General features: G+C 49.7%; 6 protein-coding genes across 6 annotated transcripts; 4 read left to right on the top strand and 2 right to left on the bottom strand.

The window, feature by feature from the left end:
* Positions 1–2,396: 2,396 nt before the first annotated feature.
* Positions 2,397–3,275, bottom strand: B0H65DRAFT_446898 (uncharacterized protein; the record flags this gene model as incomplete). Its single annotated transcript, XM_062825827.1, has 1 exon — positions 2,397–3,275. One exon carries the CDS (start codon positions 3,273–3,275, stop codon positions 2,397–2,399), a length of 879 nt encoding a protein of 292 aa, XP_062676790.1.
* Positions 3,276–9,745: 6,470 nt separating this feature from the next.
* B0H65DRAFT_390041 (uncharacterized protein) lies at positions 9,746–10,192 on the top strand (the record flags this gene model as incomplete). Its single annotated transcript, XM_062823739.1, has 1 exon — positions 9,746–10,192. A coding segment is annotated over one exon (447 nt), but the record flags the coding sequence as incomplete, so codon positions are not given.
* A 1,338-nt stretch (positions 10,193–11,530) lies between these two features.
* B0H65DRAFT_553567 (uncharacterized protein) lies at positions 11,531–14,399 on the top strand (the record flags this gene model as incomplete). Its single annotated transcript, XM_062829971.1, has 3 exons — positions 11,531–12,497; positions 12,569–12,830; positions 13,883–14,399. 3 exons carry the CDS (start codon positions 11,531–11,533, stop codon positions 14,397–14,399), a joined length of 1,746 nt encoding a protein of 581 aa, XP_062676788.1.
* Positions 14,400–15,782: 1,383 nt separating this feature from the next.
* On the top strand, positions 15,783–18,074 carry B0H65DRAFT_512807 (uncharacterized protein; the record flags this gene model as incomplete). Its single annotated transcript, XM_062828603.1, has 3 exons — positions 15,783–15,815; positions 16,102–16,152; positions 17,742–18,074. 3 exons carry the CDS (start codon positions 15,783–15,785, stop codon positions 18,072–18,074), a joined length of 417 nt encoding a protein of 138 aa, XP_062676787.1.
* A 2,964-nt stretch (positions 18,075–21,038) lies between these two features.
* Positions 21,039–21,309, bottom strand: B0H65DRAFT_392256 (uncharacterized protein; the record flags this gene model as incomplete). The annotated part of the gene is made up of 2 exons (XM_062823752.1): positions 21,039–21,130; positions 21,177–21,309. Coding segments are annotated over 2 exons (225 nt in total), but the record flags the coding sequence as incomplete, so codon positions are not given.
* A 754-nt stretch (positions 21,310–22,063) lies between these two features.
* B0H65DRAFT_566020 (uncharacterized protein) lies at positions 22,064–22,839 on the top strand (the record flags this gene model as incomplete). The annotated part of the gene is made up of 2 exons (XM_062830308.1): positions 22,064–22,144; positions 22,211–22,839. 2 exons carry the CDS (start codon positions 22,064–22,066, stop codon positions 22,745–22,747), a joined length of 618 nt encoding a protein of 205 aa, XP_062676785.1. The 3' UTR covers positions 22,748–22,839.
* Positions 22,840–23,913: the final 1,074 nt, after the last annotated feature.

Raw genomic sequence — 23,913 nt, 5'->3', positions numbered from 1 at the left:
TTATAGGTTCTTCGTTAGAATTATAGCACTTCAATTATTATAGTAAATAATAGCAATAGAATTAATTATAAAGAATAAATTTAATAATAGTTTTTTAAGCTAAATCCTCTTTTTAGTTATTTATATTTATATTATAATTTTTACTTCGTAAAATGTTAAGGTGACGGTTTATTAGCGTTTAGATTATTAATTAATAGTTGCGCTATTAATATAGAATATATCATTACTTATAGAGCGTTTAGTAGAAGTATTATCGCTTTAATTAGTATTTGAATAATTGGTAAGGATGATAGAAGATAGGCTAGAGTAAGTGACGTAAAAGGTATAAATATTATAAAGGTATTTAAAAATACATTTACAGTTAATATATAGGTTAGGGTTAATTTAGCGAAATATCAGTTATAAAAGGATATTACGAAAGCGATATCCGGACGTATATTAAATATTATACATATAAAGGAACTAATAGTATTAATATACTAATATTTATTAGTATCGTAAGTTTTAAAATCGTTAATAGGCTTGGGGATTTTATAAGTATCTATAGGGGTAGAAATAGTATTATAGTTTAATATATTAAAATTACTAAACATTTTTTTGAAGTAGGCCTTTGAATTAAATTTGAAGGTACGATTTAACTTATTGTAAACTATAATTATATTTAAATAATACAAATATAGACTTATATTAGTTATTTTGAATCGTTTATTAAGGGTATTTTTTAGGGCTTGAATATTAGATTTAAATAGGCTAGTAATAATTAGATTATTAATATGGATGGTAATATAAATAGTACTTTTATTAAAAATACTTTTATCAGCGGGTACCGTGGTAAAGCCGAGCCCGTAGAGGAACGTAGTAAATATATTATATTAAATACGTAGATTCTATTTTAAATTATAGAATGTTCGATTTAATTTATATATTAGAATTTCATTATTATTGATAATATTGGGGGATTATTCTACGTAAATTTCTTTTTTAATTAAATTATAAAAAAAGTAGTTTAGACGTTTATTTCTTTTAGTTCTAAATTAAGGATAGCGGCGATTAAATTATTAGTATTACTCAGTCTTCTAATCTTCGACTTTCTCATAGTATTTCTATTCGGGGATACTAGGGCAATAGATAAGGGGGTTAGGATTATTAATAACGTCGTACTTAGAATACGTGGCAATATAAGTAGTAAGGGCGTAGTACTAAATAATATAATTATCGCCTCCGTTAACGAAAATTAGGAGGACAATAATTTTATTAAGGTCTTTATTAAGTATAATTGCAATTTAGATATTTGGCGGGGCCGGGTATTAAAACGCAGTAACAAAGAAGCGGGAGCTAAAGCAAAAGGAGGAGCGGAAAGAGGAATACTAAACTTTAAGTAAGGCCCGAAAGAATAATAATAGAAGATTATAGTAAAGGTGCAGTAAAAGTTGAATTTTAGAAAGATTTGTAAAAGATTTAGGGTGCAATAGAAATATCTTCTAAAAAATAAATAAAATCGCAAAATTTAAAATACTAGCGGGTAAACAATGATTTTATAGGGCGCGGCCGGAGGTTATACCGATATACTTTATAATTTTATTGAAAATATTATATAGGGTAATTGTGACGAGCCGTAAATATAAATATAAATATCCGACCTATTAAGGGATTTATAAATTATTACGAAGCAAGGTAGTAGCAAAATAATAAATATTATAACCGGCGAAGCAACGGTGATAGCAGAATATATAAAATACTAATTAAATAGCGAGAACGGGCGAAAGCAGTCTTTATTCAGTAAATTACGCTTCTGTTAATATGAAAGTAAATAAAATTTTATAATACGTTAGCAATGGAACGATTTTAATAAAGAAAATTTTCGTAAAATATAATAGATTCTGTAATAGTAAAATATTAGAAAAAATCTAGTATATTTATAACGTAGTAAAATATCCCCGCGTTTTAAATTACTAAGGTTTTTCCTATACGTATAGTACATAGGGTAATCTATACGCATAGTCTATACGAGCACAAACTATATATATAACAGCTATAATCGATAGCAATATTTATACTTAGTAAAAAGCGTAATCCTTTTAAAATGCGAATAATATCTTTTTTCTCAAAGAGAAAAAAGGTAATAAAGGGGGAAAAAGGGAAAGAAGGAGGGGTAGGTAAAAATTGTAAACTTGACTATTATTTACGGAACATATAGTATGTCCAGGCTTATAACCTATTAAACTATATAGAGGAGGTGATTACGTAAGACGACGAATGTAGTAGTGAATATCTTAATTAATTGAAGAGAGAGAAAGAATAAAGGGAAAAGGAAGATAAAGTCCGACTTATATACAGGGTAAGCATGTGTGGATCGTATCCACTTGTGCCAAGAATGCCAAGAACTGGTGATGGCTTCAACAGAGATCCAGATCAACCGCCGGAGATTGGCGAGGTTCACGACGAGGCCGATCCAAGTGGGCGTTGTCGCCTACGGGGGAACCATTGGTGAATGTGCCGGGGCTCTGTGACAGATGACTGAGACCGCGATGCTTGGAAGGATGAGTGCCACTCCGAGACTTGTTTCCAGGATGGATAATAGAGGTATCCATATGCAGCGCCGAAGATTGGTGAGAATGACGGAGAGGCAAATCCAAGGGAGAGTTGTCGCCTTTGATGGAACCATTGGAATAACCAGGACGGAGGATATCCATATCCAGCTCCGAAGATTGGTGAGTTTGACGGCGAAACCAATCCAAGGGAGAGTTGTCGCGCTTGAGGGAACCATTTGAGAATGCAGCGGGGCTCTTTGGCGGGTAACTGTGGTCGTGGAAACTGGGAGAGAGAATGCGACTCTGAGGATAGTTGCCAGGACGGACAATGTCCTGATATGGCGTCGAAGGCTTTTGGGGTTGGCGGAGAGGGCAATCTAGGGGAGACTTGCCGCATTTGATGGAGCCATTGGAGAATGCAGCGGGTCTCTGTCGCCGATAATTGTGGTCGTGGTGGCTGGGAGAGTACATGCTAGTCTGAAAATGATTACTACCTCTAGAACGGAGAATGTCCTGATACCCCGTCGAGGCCTTTTGAGGTTGGCTAGGAGACTGATCCAGGAAAGTGTTGTCGCCTAAGGGAGTACCATTGTGAAAGGGACTGGGGTGAGGAGGGCAATAGTTAGAATGAGGGTAGTGAGGAGGAAGTTCTGAACGATGAACTTCTTCCTCCACGAGTCCATTAAGCCTCCGTCTTTTTCGGCTATGAGACGCACCGTCGCCGTCGGGGCGCGTGAACTCCATCTTGATGTTGGAAAACGAGGAGAAGAATGGTTGTTCCAGAGAGCTGCTGGCGTTTTGACCGATACTTTACCTTCCTGTTAGTAGAGAAGCTTCCCCTAGAAGTTTTGAACATGAAAAAGGAGAAGAGAGAATGGGAGAGTGGTATCCGTCATGATTTAAACAACTCTGCTTCAAAAATTCGGAATATTTGCACTTCTTGAAGAAAGATCGGACAAGAGATTTGATGCAGCTTTTTCGGTGAATGGGTCTCTGTGGTAATAGTTTACCAGGTGCAATGGATGGTGTGAATGTTAAATCAAGGTCCGAATCAGAGTTCTCGAGGTTATTGCTCCACTTCCGTCCTTTCATCCCTTCTGTGTCGTCCATTTGTCAAACGCCTTAATTTGTCGCCAACTCCATGGTCAAGATGACTTCAAACTTGGCGTTTTCGAAGCTGAATGGGTTGCTTTAAAAGAATTCGAAGTAAAATATATACGTGACTGAAGAGCCGCTCCTATTGACCCGAGAACGCCCTCAGAAATCATGAAATTCGCTGGAAGTTGGAATGTCCAACATCCTACGGCAAGAAAAATCAGGTAGACATGTGCCAATCCCTTCATCCTGTATCGCTCAGTGTAATGTTACTGGGGCTAAGAACGTGAGGCAATGTGTAACTCCAAAGGTTTAACTCCGTAGTCGAGGTGAGGAGGGATAAGCAGACGAGAAAGACGAGAGACTGGACACAGAATAACAAACGTTAACGATCTTCAGGTATCGGAGTACTGAAAAATGACAAACAAACAGATGGATAGTCGACAATCAACGCATTCGGAACTTCGCCTGAAACCTTCAACTCGTGCCGGATGAAGAATCGTCCGATGTCATTCGAGAACCAAATCTGAAACCCCGTTTGTGGTGAATAGAAGGGCGTATGGCAACAATTGGCACCAGTTCCCAGTAGATCGGAGGAAATTTGAGAAACTCGAGAAACTCCCACGAAGAAAGCTAGCTCGCTAACGCTTCGGTCCCGAAAACGCATCTGCTGCACCCTGATCATGTGCATGCACAATCGTCTTGGAGACGAAGCAGTCGCAGCGCATCTCCAGCTGCAACTCCTTCCTGCCCTCCGGTTATCTGTCCGCCCAGACGAGGAAGATCTGGGGTGCAGTTTCCGTTCCGCTGGTCATCAGTGGATCTGCGGGTTCCCGTCGCATCCGTTTGTGAGACAAACAGACCTTTACGCCAAGACCGAAGTCAGACAAGATAAGATTTATGGACGTGCCCTGTCAGCCTGCGCGGGAGGCATTTCTTGTAGGATTTTTGGCAAACGGCGGAAATTGTTAGCGACTACAACACATCAGTGGTCCAAAAGTGGTCTCGGCAAAAAAGTCCGCTCCTCTAGGTCAATTGGATGGTTTCGAGTTTCTTCGTCCTCTTTCACAAACCCTCGTTGTCTCCTACCTCATCTTCTGCTCGATCCCATCGTCACCAAGTCGTGTATGTCCTCTCATCAGGGGACAGTTTTCTTCTGCAGGCCATCCCTGCCATGTTCCCGAAATACAGCCAATGAAAAAGGTTCAGCTTGACAGAAAGGGAAAGTGAGACAGGGTTCTTGCCAAACCGAGAGCCTCTTTGGCGCCTTCCCCACAGTAGACGACATGCCATGAGCGACACCGATTGACCCCAAAAGATCATGGGTGTCGGGCGCAAGGACGACCGTATCGGAGATCAAAAAGAACAGAAATAGAAAAAATTCCCGGGGGAAGAAGAATGGGAGCTTCGTCGTATAGTGACCACGCTTTCCTCCAAGTTGATATGATCTCGGATTGTCGAGTCGTGCGCAATTGGCACAAACAGAAGCAGCGACCCTCCAGAGGCAATCGCACCGCAATTTGGCGTCTAACCAATCGCCGTTCATCGTGCTTTCCAACTTCTGGAGATATGTCTTGCATGTCCCCACGGTCATTACTTCCTTCCTGACTTGTCCCCTCAACTAGTTCCCCTGCTCGCGATGATGGCTTTCTGCGGGTTCCTCTTTCCTTCGGGTATGCTGCTCAAGATCTTCGCAGCAGCCGCTCGAACTGTGATGGACATGTGCTTGGCAATTCCTTTGCAGGATTAGAGGATCATGAGCAGCCCCGCGAGAAGAAGCACCCCCGCACGCATGCAGCAGATCTACGCATGCGTGGTCAAACTTGCCCTCGTCTTTTGCCCGGCAAATCAGGTGCAGCTGTGCATGGCCATCAAGTCCGTTGACTCAGACATCGCTATTCCTTGAATCCACGTACATGACATTCATCAGTCAAGTAGGTGTTTGAACTGAGGGATATCCTCCCCACCCCTCCTTCTTCCTTTCTCTTCCTGTTTCCTTGGCCAGCCAATTTCCCTCACATCTTCGCTCTTGCTCTTCATCCAGCCGTAGACCGTGATGACTGACTTCCCTCGCCGACTTCTCGACCACTGTTCTTTCAACCATTGGCGGCAACAACGTCCCGCCCATCGCTCCTTCTACGAATCAAGAGCTGTCTTCGCACCATCCTGTCGATCCCGGCCAATCTCCTTCGTGAGCTCCTGCCTTGCTCTCTCACGAGTCAACCCGCAGTTGCGTCCGAGGGGGCCACTGCGTCCTCTTGCCTCTTGACGTAAATGTCGGCACATTCGATCCCCTGAGATGGATGCTTTCCGAGAAATGACCACGCCGGCCATTCAAGAGGGACTGGTTTTCCGTACGCATCGAACATCCCAGGACGTCTTCTTCTTCTATGAGCAATATGTTGTACATCGAACCCGCACGTCGGAATGGCGTAAAATCCACACTCGCCGAGCTGTGTTTCCTAACAACGCGGACCGACACGGGGATTTTCGTGTTTTTCCATTATTCACAATCGTATGCGCCGATGTGGAAAGCGCTCCCGCTGTGACGATTGGTCTCAGAACCAGTTTCGCTGAACCGGTCAGGACGCTCGTCGGCTCTGTCTTATATCGTTTTTCGGCTCCCTCTCTCCTGTGAGTGTTTCGCTGTCAACCTAGCGAGTCATGTTAGCAAGCATACCTCCAAGATGATGAGTAACTACTGGCAGAACTGGTGAGTACCACTTCTTCTTGACACGAAACTCGCAATCATACTCGTTAGCATGACACAGAGGAGGGAGACGCACAAATATATAACCCTACTATGAAGGAAGGCTTGACAATGACGATGCGACCAGCTCAGCGAGCAGAAGCCGAAAAGCGAAGACCAGTCATCGAATGGCGCCGCCATTGCCAAAGACAACAAAGAGGCTCGTGACGCAGGCCGTCCAGCGAATCCTATAAGTATATCTGTCAAGCTTGTCGTTGCAAGCCGACAGTGCTTCTGCTCTGAGAATGAGGAAGAGAGACTGACTTTCTGATCGGATCGGCTTGCGACAAGCCTACGCAAGCGACCGCGCTGACTCTGCAAAAGGCGCCGCTCCTATTCCTCATTCCTCAAGCAAAGCTTCGAGGTTGTCCCGCTCTCCCATCATCACTTCCACCTTCTGCTTATCGTTCAATTTGTCCCAATTCTTCGCCATCCCCACTCCGTCGACGGCCGTGTTCAGAATCGGATTCAGCATCGCATTCCTACGCTGGGCGGCTGGCCGCGTGCAAATAACCATGTTCGCTCGCTGAGGTCTCGCCGCCACGGAATCTGCGTGCCTCTCCTCGCAAAGCTCGCCCATTCTCTCTTGCTCGAACCAGCCTCTACATCTTCTAGCATATCACAGTTGCTTCGCTTTGACAGCAGCACAACGACGTTGTCCGCTGCCGATATAGACGGTATTTGACGGTTTCGTGAAGCATGCCATACTTTTGCGGAACTCCAGGGTCGCGTTGGCCTGATGACACTTCATGTATGTGGACGTTCTTCTCGTATGGGCCGGCGCCGTATCAATTAACGATGGCCTCGGGGGCACAGGAGTTCCCTAGGCGGTGGGAGTTGAGCATCACTGAAACTTCAGCACCTTCGCAACGAGGCCCGGGCCGGTATCGTCGGGTATATCTCCGGTAATCGTGGCTATTCCATCGACAAGTGGACGGATGGGTATACTTCGAGCGGTACTCGCAGGAGGAGCCGGGCTGTACGCTTCGCGGTAGGTGGTTGAGGGCTACGTTTATCTGTGATCTTGATCGGTCAGCGCGCCACGAATACTGACTAAGGATCAGCGACCCTTTTCGCTAGATGCGATCCTCATACTTGCCTAGTTTTTGTCACAGTGGAAGTGAGTAGCTTCCTGATTTCTTGCCCGCGGCGCTGCTGTCAGGAAGAGTGACGGGATATCCATTCTCTCGCCAGCGTTCGTCACTACGTGCTGCACGCGCGTGACGGGACATGCGGCTTCCTAGCGACCGGATGGTTCCTGCGTTGTCAAGCCGAAAATACCACCTCGAGAGCTTCTTGCATGCCGGACGGCATTGCGGCACAGTAAGGGGGTGTCTTCCCCGAGAAAGCGAGGCCATTCAGAGTGTAGTGAGTGCGGGCGTGTGCCGTGCGGGCAATGGCCCCGTCATTTGGCACTGTGAGCTGGCGGGCGTTCCCTTCGTGGCCTAGATGACCGCTGAAAGAGAGCCGACTTACAGCGGGTGTAAGATTGGTGCCGTTAACGGGGTATGCTCCCTTTTTGCGAGAGGTACTTATCACACTACCCAATCTGCTGCTAACCGCGTGTACCTTTCGCAACAAATTTTAGCACATGTTATAAGTATGACGCCCGAGGTCTAACTGTCTAGCCTACCTACCTTAGGTACCAGGGGCAAGCTCTAGTGCACCCGGCGCTATCCGATGCCCAGACCTGCACGGTGCACACACCGTTTGACTGTCTCACAAATTCCGGCCCGCTCACATGTTGCATTCTCATCATCGTTTCGGAAGGTCCAGGTTCAATACCCGCGTGTCTCCATTCGTTCTCGGGCATTTTTGTTCTCTCTCTGTCTCTATTGCTTCAAGTTTCTATGTTTCTTCCCTCTCCCCTTTCTTTTCTCCTTTTTTTCCTCCTTTTCTCCTTCTTTTTTCTTTCTTTTTTCTTTTTCTTTTTCTCTTTCTTTTCTTTTCATTTTCTCTTTCATTTTTTTTTCAACATTCGGTAACACATCAAACTTTTCCCGTTTCTGATATCACCAGCAATGGAGATGTGCTATGATACTGGCCTGTATTATAAAGTTGCCTTCTCTCGACATGTTCTTGTTTGGTATCAGGAGCACGGTACCCGATGTATGATATCCCAGGGCTCTCGTCGAATTCCGAAAGGCCCTGGTGACCGCTTTTGAGCGATGTGTTTTGACCAGCTTGGCGTTCATCTTCAGTCGCGTTGCCCAGCTCCCCGGCCAGGTCGAGGGCTTGGCACCCACGTTTTTGGATGACCTTCCAAAGGCGAACGTCACTGCTCCTCTCAAAATAATCCTCTTGTTATGATACAAGCATCTGGCGCTCACTTGCCTTCCATTTCAACGCAAGTTCGCTTTTGACTTCCAAAGTCGCTGCTTGCGCCGAGGTCCAGCCCCCTCCTCGTTCGTTTTGTTTGTTTTCCCTCTCCCATCCTCCTCACGCAGACCGCCACTTGCGCGTCAGCAGCCATTCGGCATTTCAGCTACCCCTCAAAGCGCCCACTTCTCGCCATATCAAAGCCAAAAGGAAAATCTCACCGTGAAGGCCTACGAACAAAGTGGGAGTTGTTTATCGCAAAGAGCGCATCACGTTCTGCAAGCAATCAGCGAGTCAACTTGGGAATCCAACTCCTTCGTCAGAGCCGTCCAACCGGGCGGAAATACCATCCCGTTCATATCAAATAGTAGGTACTTCTCGCCCAAAGACCGCAGCAATGGCAACTAACCAGTCTGCTGGTGGTTAGCACCACCTCAGTCAATTCGCAAAACCGACAACCACAACCATCAGAGACGCTTGAGGTTCTATTCGACCTCTCCAATAGCCCACCATGGGCGACCAACATCCTGCTCCTGGCAGCCATCGACAGCCCGCATCAGAGGGGCATTGTCGCAGCCAAAGCACATCAGCCGAACAGCACTCACGCTTTTTTGACCAAGAATACTTCTCAGATTGGGCACAGCCGCCAAACATGTCTTTGGCTGATCCCCCACAATATGGCTGGGACGAGGATGGCTGGGGTGTCGGCGGTAATTCGGTTCCCCTGCCCCACAACAACCAAGATGAGCCGCGAGCCGTAGAGCCTTTCCCTTCAGTCTCTCAGCCCACCCATTATGAGCAGCAATGGTCCGTCGCATCTTATCCCAGTCCCCCCGTCGACCACAAACAGTTACATGCAGAGATTGCTCCCACTCCTTCCCCCATCCCCTACAATCACCATTCGGAGCAAGAGCCTGATGCCGCTTCCTATCCCACTGCCACTTCCTATCCCACTCCCCCTTCCTATCCCACTGCCCCTTCCTATCCCAGCCCTCCCAATCATTCTCAATCGCCGCAGCTCGCCGCCGCCGCCGCCGCCCCTGTGGCATCTCTGCCGGCTGCCACTCGCCCTCCTCTTCAGGTCCCTTACCCTGACAAGACCTGTTCAATCTGCCACACCAATTTTGTGTGGAAGAAGACAGCGGACCGCTGCTTTGGCTGTTGCAGAAATAAGCCGGGCCCCAAAAAGATTGCCGCTGTTATCGAGCGTGCTGCTCGTGGCATCGATAGTTGTAGCACCTGTTATGGTGAGGCTGATAGGGGCGATAATCAGCTCTGCACTCTCTGCTACGGGCGTCAGAAGGGCAAGAACGAGAGGCATGCTGCAAAGGTCAGAGCGAGAAAGGCACGGGAGGACGCTGAAGCCATCTTCAAGGGACTCGGTATTGCCTTCGATCAAGCTGGTCAACCTCAAGCTGGTAATCCGGAGCCAGCTGTTGAATCTCCAGGTGTCGAAACTCCATCTGTCGAAACGCCGGATATCGCATCCCCGGCTATCGAATCTCAGGCTATCGAATCCCAGGCTGTCGAATCTCGGGCTGTCCGCCCGTCAGAAGTTGGGTTTCACACGGGATTTGGAGGTGTCTTGCTTAGCGGATGGGAAGCGTTTTCCGAGAGCCAAGAAGAAGCGGCTTCATACGAAGCTTGAGATCCCACGGAAGTTGAACAGCAAAGTGACGGCAAGTCCGCAAAGGGGAAAAGGTCCGAAAAGAGTTGTTGGTGAGCAAAGTTGTCACCAGACCACGCAGGCAGGAGTGAGGAGGCTGGTTTTAGGCTTGAGTGGAAGGACTGTTTGAAAGGGGTCTTCAAATGCTTTGCAAACATGCACAGCTGCATGTTTACTCCTAGCAAGCACTACGATTGTTGAGTTCTGTTTGGTTTCATTTTCGCAATTCAAGATTTTCCTTTATTCGCCTTCTAAGAACAACAGTTTGTTCTGACGGTACTAGGTGCTACATATAAACACTCTAGTATCATGTCCCTCATGGTTTTCCGTTAAAGCTGTTGCGTTCTCCTTGTCTATATGTCCATTATCTACACCCGAGCTTCTGTGGATGAAGGGTTGCAACTCGCCATCCCTCCTCGTCTAGAACAAAGGGCTCTCTCATTTGACATATATCAGTAAAGCCAATTGACAACGGATGTGTGACATGCTGATCAGCTTCCTGAAGCTATTCAGTCATGGTGAATATGGCTCTTGTACGCGCTTCGACGCCAAGTCGTTTTAGGTATACACCACGAAGCGTCAAAGCCGACGCGTCGAGCATTGATCCGACGGGCTTTGTTCAAGATCAGATAATACCCCACAGAATTGCCCAAGTTGACAACACTGGACGATGATGGTGCCCAAGGCATCACCCCTCAATCAATGCTGTTGTCTTGTTCCCAACACCCGGCCTGGGGAAAGCCCTTCTGAAGTTCCAGGTCTGCGGTCTTGGCATTGCTCCCCAGTCTCCACATGCCTCGACGGCATTTGGGAGCAAGCGCCACTGGTGCTCTTTCCAATTTCTCTGCTACTTCGCTTCCAAACTGGAAAGTCGCAACTTGCGCCAGGCCCCATCACCTTCCCCTCGTCGTTCTTTTCCTGCTGAATATTGCCATCAGCAGACGAGACATCATCTACCTGCCCCGCTTCATTTCCTACTCCTTCCTTCCGCCTCATGAAACATCCCCAGGCCTGATCCAAGACCGTGACCTGGTCAAATCACTTCCTCAAAAGAGCCCGTTCTCCATCAAACTGCGCGGGTCATCTCGACTTCTCAGCATTCGATCATCAACATCAAGCCTCCATACAGCAGGTACTGCAAAGAAAGTAGCGCCATATCAAACATCGACCATGGAGTCAGCACACCAGATGACACTTTTCGAAATCCTCCCAAAGGAGGATCACCATCTGATAGATGGCGCCATGAGGCGATACAACGACGAGCGCGGAGTCCTAGGCCCTCTAAAAGCTGCCCAGAACTTCTTTGCCGTCTTTCCTACATTAGCTTCTCTCAAGTGGTCCGACAACGATGTTGCCTTTGCCGAAGCTCGGCGCGATCTGGTAATTCAGAACGCTACCAACAAGCCTACTGCCATCCTCCAGACACCACTTCCAAACCCTGTTCAACAGGGTACGAACCATCGTACTACTCTTGAAGAGCCGCCAGTCCAGCCAGTAACTTCCAAGGGCAGCACCAAGTCAGCACATGTCCAGGAGCATCCCATGATAGATCAGTCGACTTTTCCTCGTCACCAATCCGCTACGGAGGCATTCTCTTACCTCCCATCCCCCTCAGTTTCGCAGCAGTTTGTTTCGACCTCGCCACAGAAGACCCCTCCGGCACACAACACCATCGACGGAGATGGTACTCATTGTCAACATGACCAAGTTGTCGCTCACAATTCCAGCAATCCGTCAAACCACCCGGTTCCCCAGCGATCCAACATTCCGCAACGTCGTCTTGGCCCAAAGGAGCATATGCCGATCCAGAACTATTTGGATCATTACCACGCAGGATTTACCCCTTTTCACCCATCTCCGTCCCAGAAGGTTACCGCCCAAAACGGCAACAATTCTTCACAGTCGCATGCCCTCCACACACCCTCTCCTTCCCCTGAGCCCACTGCCGCCGGCGAAGCCACACCCCTCGAGATACCCTACCTGGGAAAGATGTGCGAAATCTGCGGAGACGACTTCGTGTGGAAGAAGACGGCCACACGCTGCTTCAAGTGCTTACAAAACCCTCCAAGCAACCAGAAGATTGCGGAGATATTTCTGCGGGCTATGCGCGGTATCGACAGTTGCAGCAACTGTTACGGTGAAGCGGACCGGGGCGACAACATGCACACTGTCACGAGAGGCAGAAACTAAAGACCAAGAGACATGCAGCCAAGGTGAAGGCCAGGAAGGCTCGTCAAGCGACTGAGGCGCCGCCGACTGTAGTGGAGGCTGGTGCTCACCCGCAGACCGTGCAACAGGCGAACCATCAGGAGCACCACTATCAGCACCACCAGAGCGATCCGCAGCACCAGAACTATCCGCAGCAGCAGAGCTATCCGCAGCACCAGAGCTATCCGCAGCACCAGAGCTATCCGCAGCACCAGAGCTATCCGCAGCAGCAGAGCTATCCGCAGCAGCACAGCGATCCGCAGTAGACTGCTCAATCTCAGGGTGCCGGAGGACGAGTAGAATGGCTTCTTCCAAGATTAAGCCGGGATGTTTGAGACCAGTCTTAAACTCGAGGAAATGTTGGAGGTTGACAAGTTGGGCCAGGGTCAGAAGGGGTTCAGGTAGACGAAGTTATCGTCCGCTGAGCTTGGCGAAATGGAAAGAGGGACGGATCTGGTTCAAAGTTTGGAGGATGGAGGCATTCCCCTTTGGCTTCGAAGTCCTTGACTACCTCTAGGTACTCATGGGAACACTTTCTGCATGCAGAGCTGCATGTGGTTTTTCTTGCTAGCAAGCGCTACCATTGTTCAGTATTGTATTGTTTGAATTTCACGGATCACACTCTCAAGCTTCACTTTTGCTATTGCCAGAACAAGCGTTCGTTCTGTTAGCATCACCCCAAGGTAGCACGTATAATGAGATGAGTCAGAGAGCGCCTCCCTTGGGATCCTCATCGTGACAAGTGTTGCTTCATTGCTATATACTCCAGTCAAATTCGTTAACCAATACCTGTCTCCCTGGTCATCTCTCTTGCATCTGAATCCCTCGTGCGATATTGATCTGATTTCCCTCCAGGTGGTCCTCGAGCGTTGCATGAGCCCACCAACTGGTATCCCTCCCGGCAATACCCAGCTGTACTCTGGTCATTCTTTCATTCGTCTTTTCAGTCAGCAATTCTCTCATAACGCCCATCGGGGTACCCTTTCCCGTGGAGACTTAGACTCACTGTTCCCCTTGCCTGGCCAAGGGCCGTGCTAGGCGCCTCGCGGCGCAGCACCGACTCCTATCCACGAACCACCCCTCCGAGTCACATATACCGGCGCGATTTGCACAAAATGCAACCTAAACTTCCGTTGGAAGAAAACTGCAGCCCACTGCTTCGAGTTGAACTCTGAACCTACTTCCAACCACTTAGCGTCCCCTACCCACCGCGGCGACGGTAGCCATCCGAGCACGCAGGTTGATCTCCCTATTGCGGTCCAATCGTCCCACTACAAATCGAGCAACACATCCCTCCCAGTTAGTGGACAACAGACAAAAAAAGGAGGCGCCCGCCAACGGCGCCTCGAAGTGCAATGGAGCGGACCAGGTTATACTGGAGCCAATCGATTACGGCATCAAGTGTGGGGAGTGCAAAGTGCGGTCAGTTTGGAAGCGCACCGCGACCCGGTGCTTCGACTGGCTGGAAAACTCGCCCAGCCCGGCGACACGCCAAGAGGTTATCCGTAGGGCTTTACTCGGTATCGGATCTTGTAGCTCTTGCTACAAGGCCGAGGACAATGGCGCCGACCGCCACTGTCTACTTTGCACACAGCGCCAAAGAGACAAGAACGCTCGGCGCAAGGCGCGCAAGGCTAGGGGCGAGACCTGGGCCCCGAAGGGCAGAACCAACGGACGCACCAAGACCTCGAGATCCAAGAAATCTTCTAAGCGCGCTAGCGGTCGAAAGGGTGACGGCCACACGCTGCTTCAAGTGCTTACAAAACCCTCCAAGCGACTAGAAGAGCGGTGGCTCATCAACGAGGTGGAACTGCCGCTGCATCTGGTGTGAAGATCGCGAGTACCCCAACCTACGAACAATCCATACCCTACGGCTCCGTCCCGCAAATAGGCTCGCCGACCGGTACCTCCACCTACGTCAATCAGGCCACTTGCTACGGCCCCGTCGCTCAATTGGGCATTGGAGCAGGAGCACAGAACTACCAGGGCCACGGAGGCGCTGGAGCTCAGAACGAATGGTGGGGAAGGCTCGTTAACGGTAGTATCGTCTTTAAGAACGGCGGTGTTGTCCCCCTGGGTGGTATCGTGAAAACCCCACCTGGACCTCAAGCTGTTTCCACTCGAGGAGGACTCTTCCATGGAGAGGAGCATGGAAATGCTAACCCTGCAGGTGTCGTCAACGGATCATATGTCTTGAACGGTACCTTAGTTATTTCCTGCAGGGCGGCAATGTTGTTCAAGTCGATAACGGTTGTTCACGAAGGCAACGCTTGACTACCTCTTATGAGAGGCACAATGGAAAGAAATCATGACTGGGTATCTCTTGCAAACGTGACGCTAGACAGCCGAGAAAAGTAAGGTGAAAACAACACTGCAACCCGCTAACCCAACTACTCAGGCGTTCTCTGTGCGGAACAGAGCAACAGCCTGGAGCGCATTGATGCGCTGGTTCAAGACCATTGCCTCCGCCTGAGTGGCCGCCAGCTCCCTCTTGGTCGCCGCCAGCTCTGTGTTGGGCTCCACCAACTCTATATTAGTCGCCGCCAACTCTTGCTGGGTGGGACTAATGGTGGACCGGGGAAAACAGGTTTCGGCGAGGACGAAACCCTCAGAGATATCCCGTTCGGTTGCCCGTTTCATAGCATATCTCTCCGGGACTAGCAGCAACTCATTTCTCCAGGTCCGATCTTGACACCTACCTCTAAGGTAATTGAAGATCCCTTTTTCTTTTGCTGTGATAGTTTCACATATTTCTCTTCCTCGTCTTCTCTTCCTCCTTCCTAGTACTCCTCGTCCTGTTGTTTGACTCGCACAGGGATTTTCAATGTCAGAGTGATCGTCCTGGCTGTCTGGTAAGTATGGGTCGTAGTCTAGGATTCCAGGCCTTCCGTCATTCAGGTTCGTTGCAATGAAATTGGAAACATTGGAAGGGGAGTCGCAGATGTGTACCATGATCTGCTCTTGGCGTCGAGGTTCGTTCTTTCATCCGATAAGCTTAGCATCAGCGAAGATGGAGAAAAGAAGAAGACAAGACATCCCCTGAATTCCCAACAACCACAATGACATCATGTCGAGTATATACACCTTCTACTCTCCATTGCTAGTTCCTTTCTGGCCCCCATAATCAGATTCAAGGTTCATTCGAAGACGAGCAGAGTGAATGCTTGAATTCCAGCCGTGCTGCGCAACAGAACCTTCACGACTCGAACATGAGATGGAAGTAACCAACGGGTCAAGTCCCCACTCGGTTCAGGTTGTCCTCTGCTACGGCAGGAGCGGCTCGAAATAACCAATACGTTTATTACAATAGCTTGCGAGTTTCGAAGTCGAAATGGAAGGCACGCCGACCAGTCTGATTGGTCGCGGCCATTTTGCGTTTCGTCATTTGCCCTTATTGCCAGACTACTTAACTTTTCTTTCCGTTACCCGAATTCCTCACCCTTCCGCTCCCTTGCACCTTTTGCAAGTCGCACCCACCTCACAGTCAACGGTGAGTTGTCTTGCAACAACCGCAACACCGCGACCGATCGCAGGCAAAGGAAAACCTCGCGAAGAGCAACACAAGCCAAAGCAGACACATCGCAGTCCGTTCCATCCATCATGACGGAGCGCGACTGGTTGGATGCCTTGCTGGGCGAGTACGGCGGGTTTGACATGCCTCCCGCTTGCCCCTTCGGCCAAGAGGATTATGCCAAGGACGCGGAACAGGATCACGGCGACCTCGCGATAGAGGATACCTACATCTTCGAAGAGTCTCTGGCCACCGCGGCAGAGAAGCCGACCGACGCAACTTTCACGCCCACTGACGCAACCTACAAGCCGAACAACGCTACCTACAAGCCGACCAACGCAGCCCACAAGCCGACCAACGCAACCCACAAGCCGACCAACGCAACCCACAAGCCGACTGACGCGACCGACGTTAAGTGCACCGACAAATCTATTTATCGTTCTGCGGGCGTTCAAACTGAAGGACCGGAGGTGTATAGCGCAACCCTCACCACCGCTACCATCAGCGTAAGTAAAACTGGCCCAAACTGTCGATGTCGCAACCAATTTGCAAGCGCTTTAGGTCACTCCGACTAACAAGCAGGAGGCTGAACAGGTACCTACTAAACACGTTATCCCCAACAGCCCCACCCAAGTTGCCGAACCAGCCAGTTATCACGGCTATATTGCTCCCGACCCTGCAACTGTCGCCCATACCATGTATCCCGACCCTCACATCGTCCGTCCCGCCGTTGAGTCCGGAAGCCAAGGCGCCAAGGAGCCACTCCTGGCTCCGATTGACTACGGCATCCGTTGCGACGAATGCAAGAAGCAGTCAATCTGGCAGCGCGGCGCCGCCCTGTGCTTCGACTGCCTCGGCAATTCGCCCAGCCAAGCCAAACGCCAGGTCATAATCCGCCGTGCTTTGGAGGGAAGACAATCTTGCACCAACTGCCATCACGAAGCAGACAATGGTGCCGGAAAGCATTGTAAAGCCTGCACGGTGCGTCAGGTGAACAAGAACTCTCGTCGCAAGGAGAGGAGGTTGAGCGGCGAGGTCTGGATTCCCAAGTATGTCCAGAGTGGCGGGGTGAAGAAAGCAAAGAAGGCATCCAAACAGGTGCTCAAGTCAAAGATTGCCGCTGTCGCAAAAGGCTCGAAGAGCGAGTAATCTGGCCCCAACCTGAACATCTGCGGGAGCCGGCCTCGCACCGCGACAACATTTGGACGGGGAAATTCATCTGAACAGAACCGAACGTTGTCATTGCGCGCGACGTGGACCGGCTTTAAATCCCTCAGGACGTTGAAGGAAAACGAAGAGCGCCTTCGCAGATTGAGGATGCATGATGCCACACAGAGGTTGCAGAAAGAGAAAGCCGTTCACCGCAATGCGACAATCGTCAGAAGGCTCGGGAGAAGGAAGGGGTGCCATTTCAGGCAGCCGACAAATTCAGCAATCACAGTGGGAATTGATATCCTCTTCCACAAACGCAGATTAAAAGCTGCTTCAAAATATTGCGCCATTGAGGAGCGACACCGCGACGCCGGTAAAGAGGACAAGGGATGCGAAGAAAGGGCGACAATGTCAAGGAGACAACTCGAGCATTGACACATGCATGCGGGCGACGAGTGGAAGGGAGCTGCAGAGGCAAGAGATTTGCATGAAGGATCTCATTGCGTCGAGCAATGCAGCGACAACGTCTTGCAGAATATCTCCGACGTCGGCGAGCAACAGTCTGACGTCCCTGACGAGGACATTGAGGAAGAACACGGCGCCGTTGGAATCCATCCCAGCCTTCCCCAGGATATTGTCGCGGTAGATTTCATGTCTCAGAACGAGCTCGTCGCCGCATTGGAGGTCTTATCTGCCACCGACCTTCCCGCGGAAGCGGTTTGCATTAACGTTGAGATCGTCGAAGCTATCGTGGCGGCGACTGTCACATTCCTCCACCACAATCACACCCAGTGCATCCGGATTGACGAATCGACGGGCCAGCGCTGCACTGCTCACGCCTAGAAGGTGGGAGCAAAGCTGTGCTTCGCTCACTTGCACAATCAACCCGGTATCAACCTCCGTGTTGACATCCTCATCAGACAGGTTCGAGGACACGGAACCTGCTCTGGTTGCTATATCTTGCAAGATGCAGAGAGAGGCATGCTCTGCTTCGAGTGTTGATACAAGAGTGTCTTGCGCACTGAGCGCCGCAAGATCCGCCAGGTGATTGGTTGGTCTCAAGATATCGTCGGCGGACTCCAGCGCTTGCTCGCTGCCCTTGAGCACTAGGTCGACGACACGGTAGTTACTAGTGGAGGAACAAGCAGTAGCAACTATCCTATCACTTTCAACGGTTATTCTACCGACAGCAACTATCCCAGCGGCAGCTGTCAATCGATTCCAGGTTGTCTAAGAAGCTGCACATCGACTCCAAGACCAAGGCGGGGCAGTGGAGGAACGAGACATGACCCGATACCGGAGGAGGGATCATGACAGATTTTGTCACGACAGACTGGGTTGTTGTAAGGGGTACGCGAAGTCACGACGAAGAAGTCTCTTAGCAGTTCCGTATACTATCAATGAGTCGTACCAAGGATGCCCTGTACACAGCGGTGATTTGACTGTAGACGTTTTAGAACTATATACCTCTAGTGACTGACTAGAATACCTCTCAGGTTTGCCATGCTGCCATGGAAGTTCAAGATTTGACTCATCTACCGCGATCATGACTCTTCCATTTGACACACGTTGATGACTCAAATCAACAAGCTTTGCGATCATCCGGATGGTCCTACATCTTCGTTCTATATGAGGATAACGCCTATACTCAAAATGATCCAACGGATAGTCATATGGATTGATTGATTGTACATGTATCAACAGGTGAATTAAGCGGCAGAAGTTTCAGTAATGGGAATCCAAGCCAATCGCGGGTGCTGCCGTAGATTGTGACGATGCCCGGCTCCAAACTATTGCTTTGTTCTGTTCTTGGTTGCCACGAGGCATCCTCTTAGACTGATACCACCCCGTCAAGCTCCTTGTCCATTCAGCAGCGTTTTCTTTGTTGTTCCTTTCATTTTGGGATGTGTTCACTTTACTCGCCGCTTCTCCGGTCATTTTCCCCCAAACTATGGTGGTGGTGTAGTGATAGGATTGCTGTACCTGTTTTAATGAAGAAGTGTCTGGTTACGATGATGGCCTGAAAGACAGCTGGAAATTGATATTCAAGGCTCGTCGTCCAATTATCTCCACTTACCCCTAAACAGTGCATGAATTGGTTGTTCGCTAACATGGCAACGGGGAGTTAGCGACCTTACGGGGTGGTGGTAGGCGTTTCTCTGTTAGCGCATGGCGTCTCCTTGCACGAACCCATGCAGCAAACTTACCCACTGAGGTCACTTCATCGCAAAAGCGGAAGCAAAAGTGGGAATGAAATGAGATATGGTTTGAGAATGGGAACACCTACTTTGCTTACAGCCTTTCTTGTCGTCTTTCATTTCGGAGCATAATGAGACTGCCAAATTGATGAGTGTCCTTGCGCTGGCGGCTTGGCTGGAGTGGGTCCGTTTCATGACCCTGTGGGAATCGTTGCTGCAGGGGCATACAAGGCCGTATAGCGCCTCCCTCGTAGCGGTTGGCACTTTCTTTGATGGGCGGAAGTTGAATTACAATACAATCTGCCAGCTTTTCCCAATTTCATGTATCACGGCGCGGTCCCGTTTCTAAACTAGAACTACCTTTAGTCTCACAAAGTCTGTTCTGACAGAATCATAGACCTCCCGTCCTGTGCTACAGGTCATGATCCCGAGAGGTACATGTACTATATGGGATCAACACTAAAACGACTCCTTGACTGCCTGGCATCATGCCTCGCTCTCTCTCTTTTGGCTCGCCACGAAGATTTATCTATTGCAGGAGTCTGTCGACGCGTCCGATAATCGTGCTTGGAGGTATGTACATGAGCCGGGCTCCTCGACGTCGTGACCTCATTCGAGAGGTTAGCACAAATGACAATAATTGCCATTCTCACACACCACCCGTCCGAGCCTTCCCCAGCTGCGACACATGAAGGCCTGCAGCTCATCTACTAATTCAGATCAGCATGCTTTCTCTTGCCCCTTCCCTCGTTCCTCAGTTCCAGGTTGTCCTTGCCCATATCCACGCATTCCTGGCAAAGGCCGCCACCCGGGCGAGCATCGTTCCGATAACACTTTGAACAAGGGTCGATACCGGCGGCTACGCGACTCTCCATGCTAGCTCGAAGTTCAGCATTGGGAGCGTTGGCCAAACAGTTTATGCACTGAGTGGCGCTTTTCTTCCAGGTCCGGCGTGCAGGCGTGTTCTTGCATGGATGATGAATCCCATGCTTGCGGTAGCCTCTACAGATGGGCCAGGGGTCGGCAGCATCGACGGGGGGTGAAGCCGGTGCTAAGATTGGGTTGATGGGCTGCACGTTGTTCGTGTTGATGCCAGCAGTTTGCTCAACAGGCCGTCCGCTATTGATGTGGGTGTTCGAGAGTTGCTCGTGGCCGATGTTTTCATCGTCGGCGAATTCTCTGTTGGGAATGGGTTCATGACTGGATGTAGCGCCAGCAGCGCCCTGGACGTTTGGATGGGCATTCGAAGCCAGGGCTGGCTTCGGTACGAAAGGTTTCAGCTTCGGACCAGGGGCAATATGGCTCTGAGGGTCGCGATATCCGTCGGCGACCGGCGCATGAATGATGTAGGGGGAATCGGCAGAAGGGGGAAGATGAGTGGTAGAGGGAATTTGGGTGATCGTGGTTGACTGTCGTTTGGCCTTGCCGTTGTCTGCGAGGATCTGACCACTCATGTTAGTCGAGTAGTCTTATACACGGATTATCAAGAGAAAACCTCGTTGCTATCGCGTCTGGCGCCATGTACATCCGCCTTCTAAGCGGTGCAACCTGGGGTGCCGCAACGGTAGTAGGATCTCAAGCGGCGTTGTCGCTTGATGTGTCGCTCGATGTGTCGCTTGATGTGTCGCTTGATGTGGCGCTTGATGTCGCTCGGATCTTGAATGCCGATAGCTTCATCGAAGAAGTAAGACATGTTCGCTTCTTCACCTTGGGAAGATTTGAGAGGTACGTAAGCAAAGGAATCAACTTCTGGACTGAATAGAGTACAATGTGCATACCTCGACTGACTCAGTGGCATAGCTGTTCGCAGCAGCAGGCCCCGAATAGACCCAGTTGTCTTCATCTGGGAACCCCAGACCCAAAGGGTCGTTGTGATCCATGATAGTTTGAGTTTTGCGATCTGCCTTTTGCACTTGTCACGAATCGCCGCACCAGCGCAGGTGATATGTGTTTTTGGCGATCCGCTACACAAGGGAGGTAGGGAATGGCTTTAAACACGTCCGAGTTTGACGGATAAGGAGGCAGGAGCTGAGTGGAGCGCAAAGGCTGGTGAAAAAAATTCAACAGTGAAGGAGGTGGTGGCTGGTGTTGAGTCATTCCCATGTTGGCGTTCGTCTCATCTTTGCGATATGAGTGAAAGGATTGGGGATCTGGATGTCTTCTTACCTACTTTGAGCCTGTTGAGCGTTAGCGAGTTTAACCGCTTCCTTATTGGTCCAAGTTGAAGGTTAGGGCCCTTCGACTTCATCTCAGAATCCACGGGGCGCAAGGCTTGCGTCCAACACGTGGTGTATATACACCTACTTCCCTACTAGCTCGGACGTTCGTTTAATTCCAACAGCCACACGCGGCTCAAATCCTATTGCGAGTATCAAGCTTGATATTCTGAATAGGAATCGAGTGGATCCCAGCCCCTTCCCCCAGCCGGGCTGTCGAAACGGACTGGATATTTCCAGCAGGAGTTAAGTCCCTTTCACTGTGGTACACATTGGCCTCGAAAATCCATTGGATCTGATGACGGTTGCTATCAGCCAGCGCGATCCCTCTACATAAGAGGCTGTGTCCTTGGTTTCGTGAATACGACCACCAAACATCCATCTTCTCCGCTCGAGAATAACTGAAGGACTCATTAAAATGGCGGATTACCACGCATCCCAAGCCGTCGAGGGGAACAGTCCCCCATCGTCTCTGGGCAATCAGGCCGTCGCCTCTCAAGTAAGTCAAATCCTCAATATCGATGGTCTCAATATTGCTCCATGCCCTCTAACACCATTTCAACAGTCCGCCAGTGGCAATCAAGCTGATTTGCAAGCCAATGGCAGCATGCCAAATGACGGCAGCGTTATCGGCCCTCAGCCCGGCGTCGCGCACAACCAGGCCGCCGTCGTTGAGCCGCAAGCAGATGTCCACATTCACCCGGATATCCCTCCTCCGACCGAGGATGTGAGGGCCGCCATCATCGCATTGGCCACTTCGAATCTCCCGGTTGAGGTCCAGGCAGTTGATGTAGAAGTCGTGGAGGCCATCATCGCCGTCGTCGCCAGGCTCTTCCACGCTGAAAATGGCCAATGCCGCCATCTTGACGAGGTCACAGGCGAACAGTGTACAGCCCGCAAGTGGAAGGTGGGTGCTCGGAAGTGTATGAGCCACCTCCGAAACCGTCCTTCGGTGGCCAAGCAGGTCGAAATCCTGTTTAGAACCCTTCAAGGCCACGGTACCTGCTCAGGCAATTACGCCTGGAAGGAGACCGACGATGGAACCCTGTGCGACGACTGCGCGGAGAAGAATGCCCTCCGCCGGGAGAGAGCCCAGATGTGAATCTACCTGGGCTGGCTCCAGGATATTGTCGCGCTCCCCATCCCCCCACCCACAGCGTTGCTGCTCCCAGCCAGGGAATTCCGAATGCGCCCCCTATCCCAAGAATGGCCAACAACATGAACCAATCGGTCACAGTCAACGAGAGTCACGATTGTTTAGTCATGAAATTTGACTCATCTTCGCAATCATACTTCCTCCCTCGTGAATGCATTGATGACTGTGAACCTAGCACAAGCTTTACGAGCTGCAAAATGGACACTCATGTCTCCGTGGTATAATACTACCATGCGCGCCTTTCCAACTACTTGCTAGTGAGTGAGAATAACGTAAGTTGTGAGGAGATAAATGAATGAGCTAAGTTTTAAGTGATGAAGATGTGGACTTGATCAATGGGTTTGTTCACCGGGAAGAGCAAGACAGATTCGACCAGGAACGAGTCATTGGGCAAGAGAAATGGCGAGCCGGACCTATTAACGTAGACATGAAACATTGCACTACTCCATTGTCCTACTCTATGTCATTGTTTTGTTCTTTCTATGATTGTCGTCTTTGATCGATCCTTCATTGTCCATCTCAGCGGCGTTTTCCTTTGTCGCGCATAGGACCTCTACGATGGGTCCGATTTGCCCGCACCTTTTCCGGTCATACGTGTCTGTGGTCTTTTGTATGTGTGGAACTAACCCTGGGTTGGCATTATGAGGGGAGAAATGCGGTTTTGCGATGCCGCCCTCCACGACACCTTGAAATAAAACCCCGTCGTCGGGATTGTTTACTTGCCCCTAAGCAGTGCATGAATCGTTATGCGCTAACATTATTTCCGGGCTTTAGTAGTGTTACAGGGCATGGTTAGGGAAGCTGCTGTTAACGAGTGGGGTCTCCATGCATCAACCCCTTGTAGTAAAATTCACCTCCAAGTTCCCATCATTTTCAAAAGGCAAGATCTTGAGAAAAACAATTGTAATGTCAAAGCTCGATTGAGGCACTTGCGTGGCCTAACTCCACGAGCTGACATACATTTTTCATACTTTGAAAGTCGCCAAATTGGTCAGTGTCCCTTGGCAACCTCGGTCCATTTGCCCCTGCTGTGGAAATACTGGCTGCAAGCGCATGCATGGCCGTAGCGCTTTCCTCGTAACGGTTGACACTTTCTTTGATGGGCCACAATT

This window comes from Neurospora tetraspora (assembly GCF_033439725.1).
Source record: "Neurospora tetraspora strain CBS 560.94 chromosome Unknown B0H65scaffold_10, whole genome shotgun sequence".
Lineage (NCBI taxonomy): Eukaryota > Fungi > Ascomycota > Sordariomycetes > Sordariales > Sordariaceae > Neurospora > Neurospora tetraspora.
Note: the sequence above shows the minus strand (reverse complement) of the source record. Positions and strands in the feature narration are given on the sequence as shown.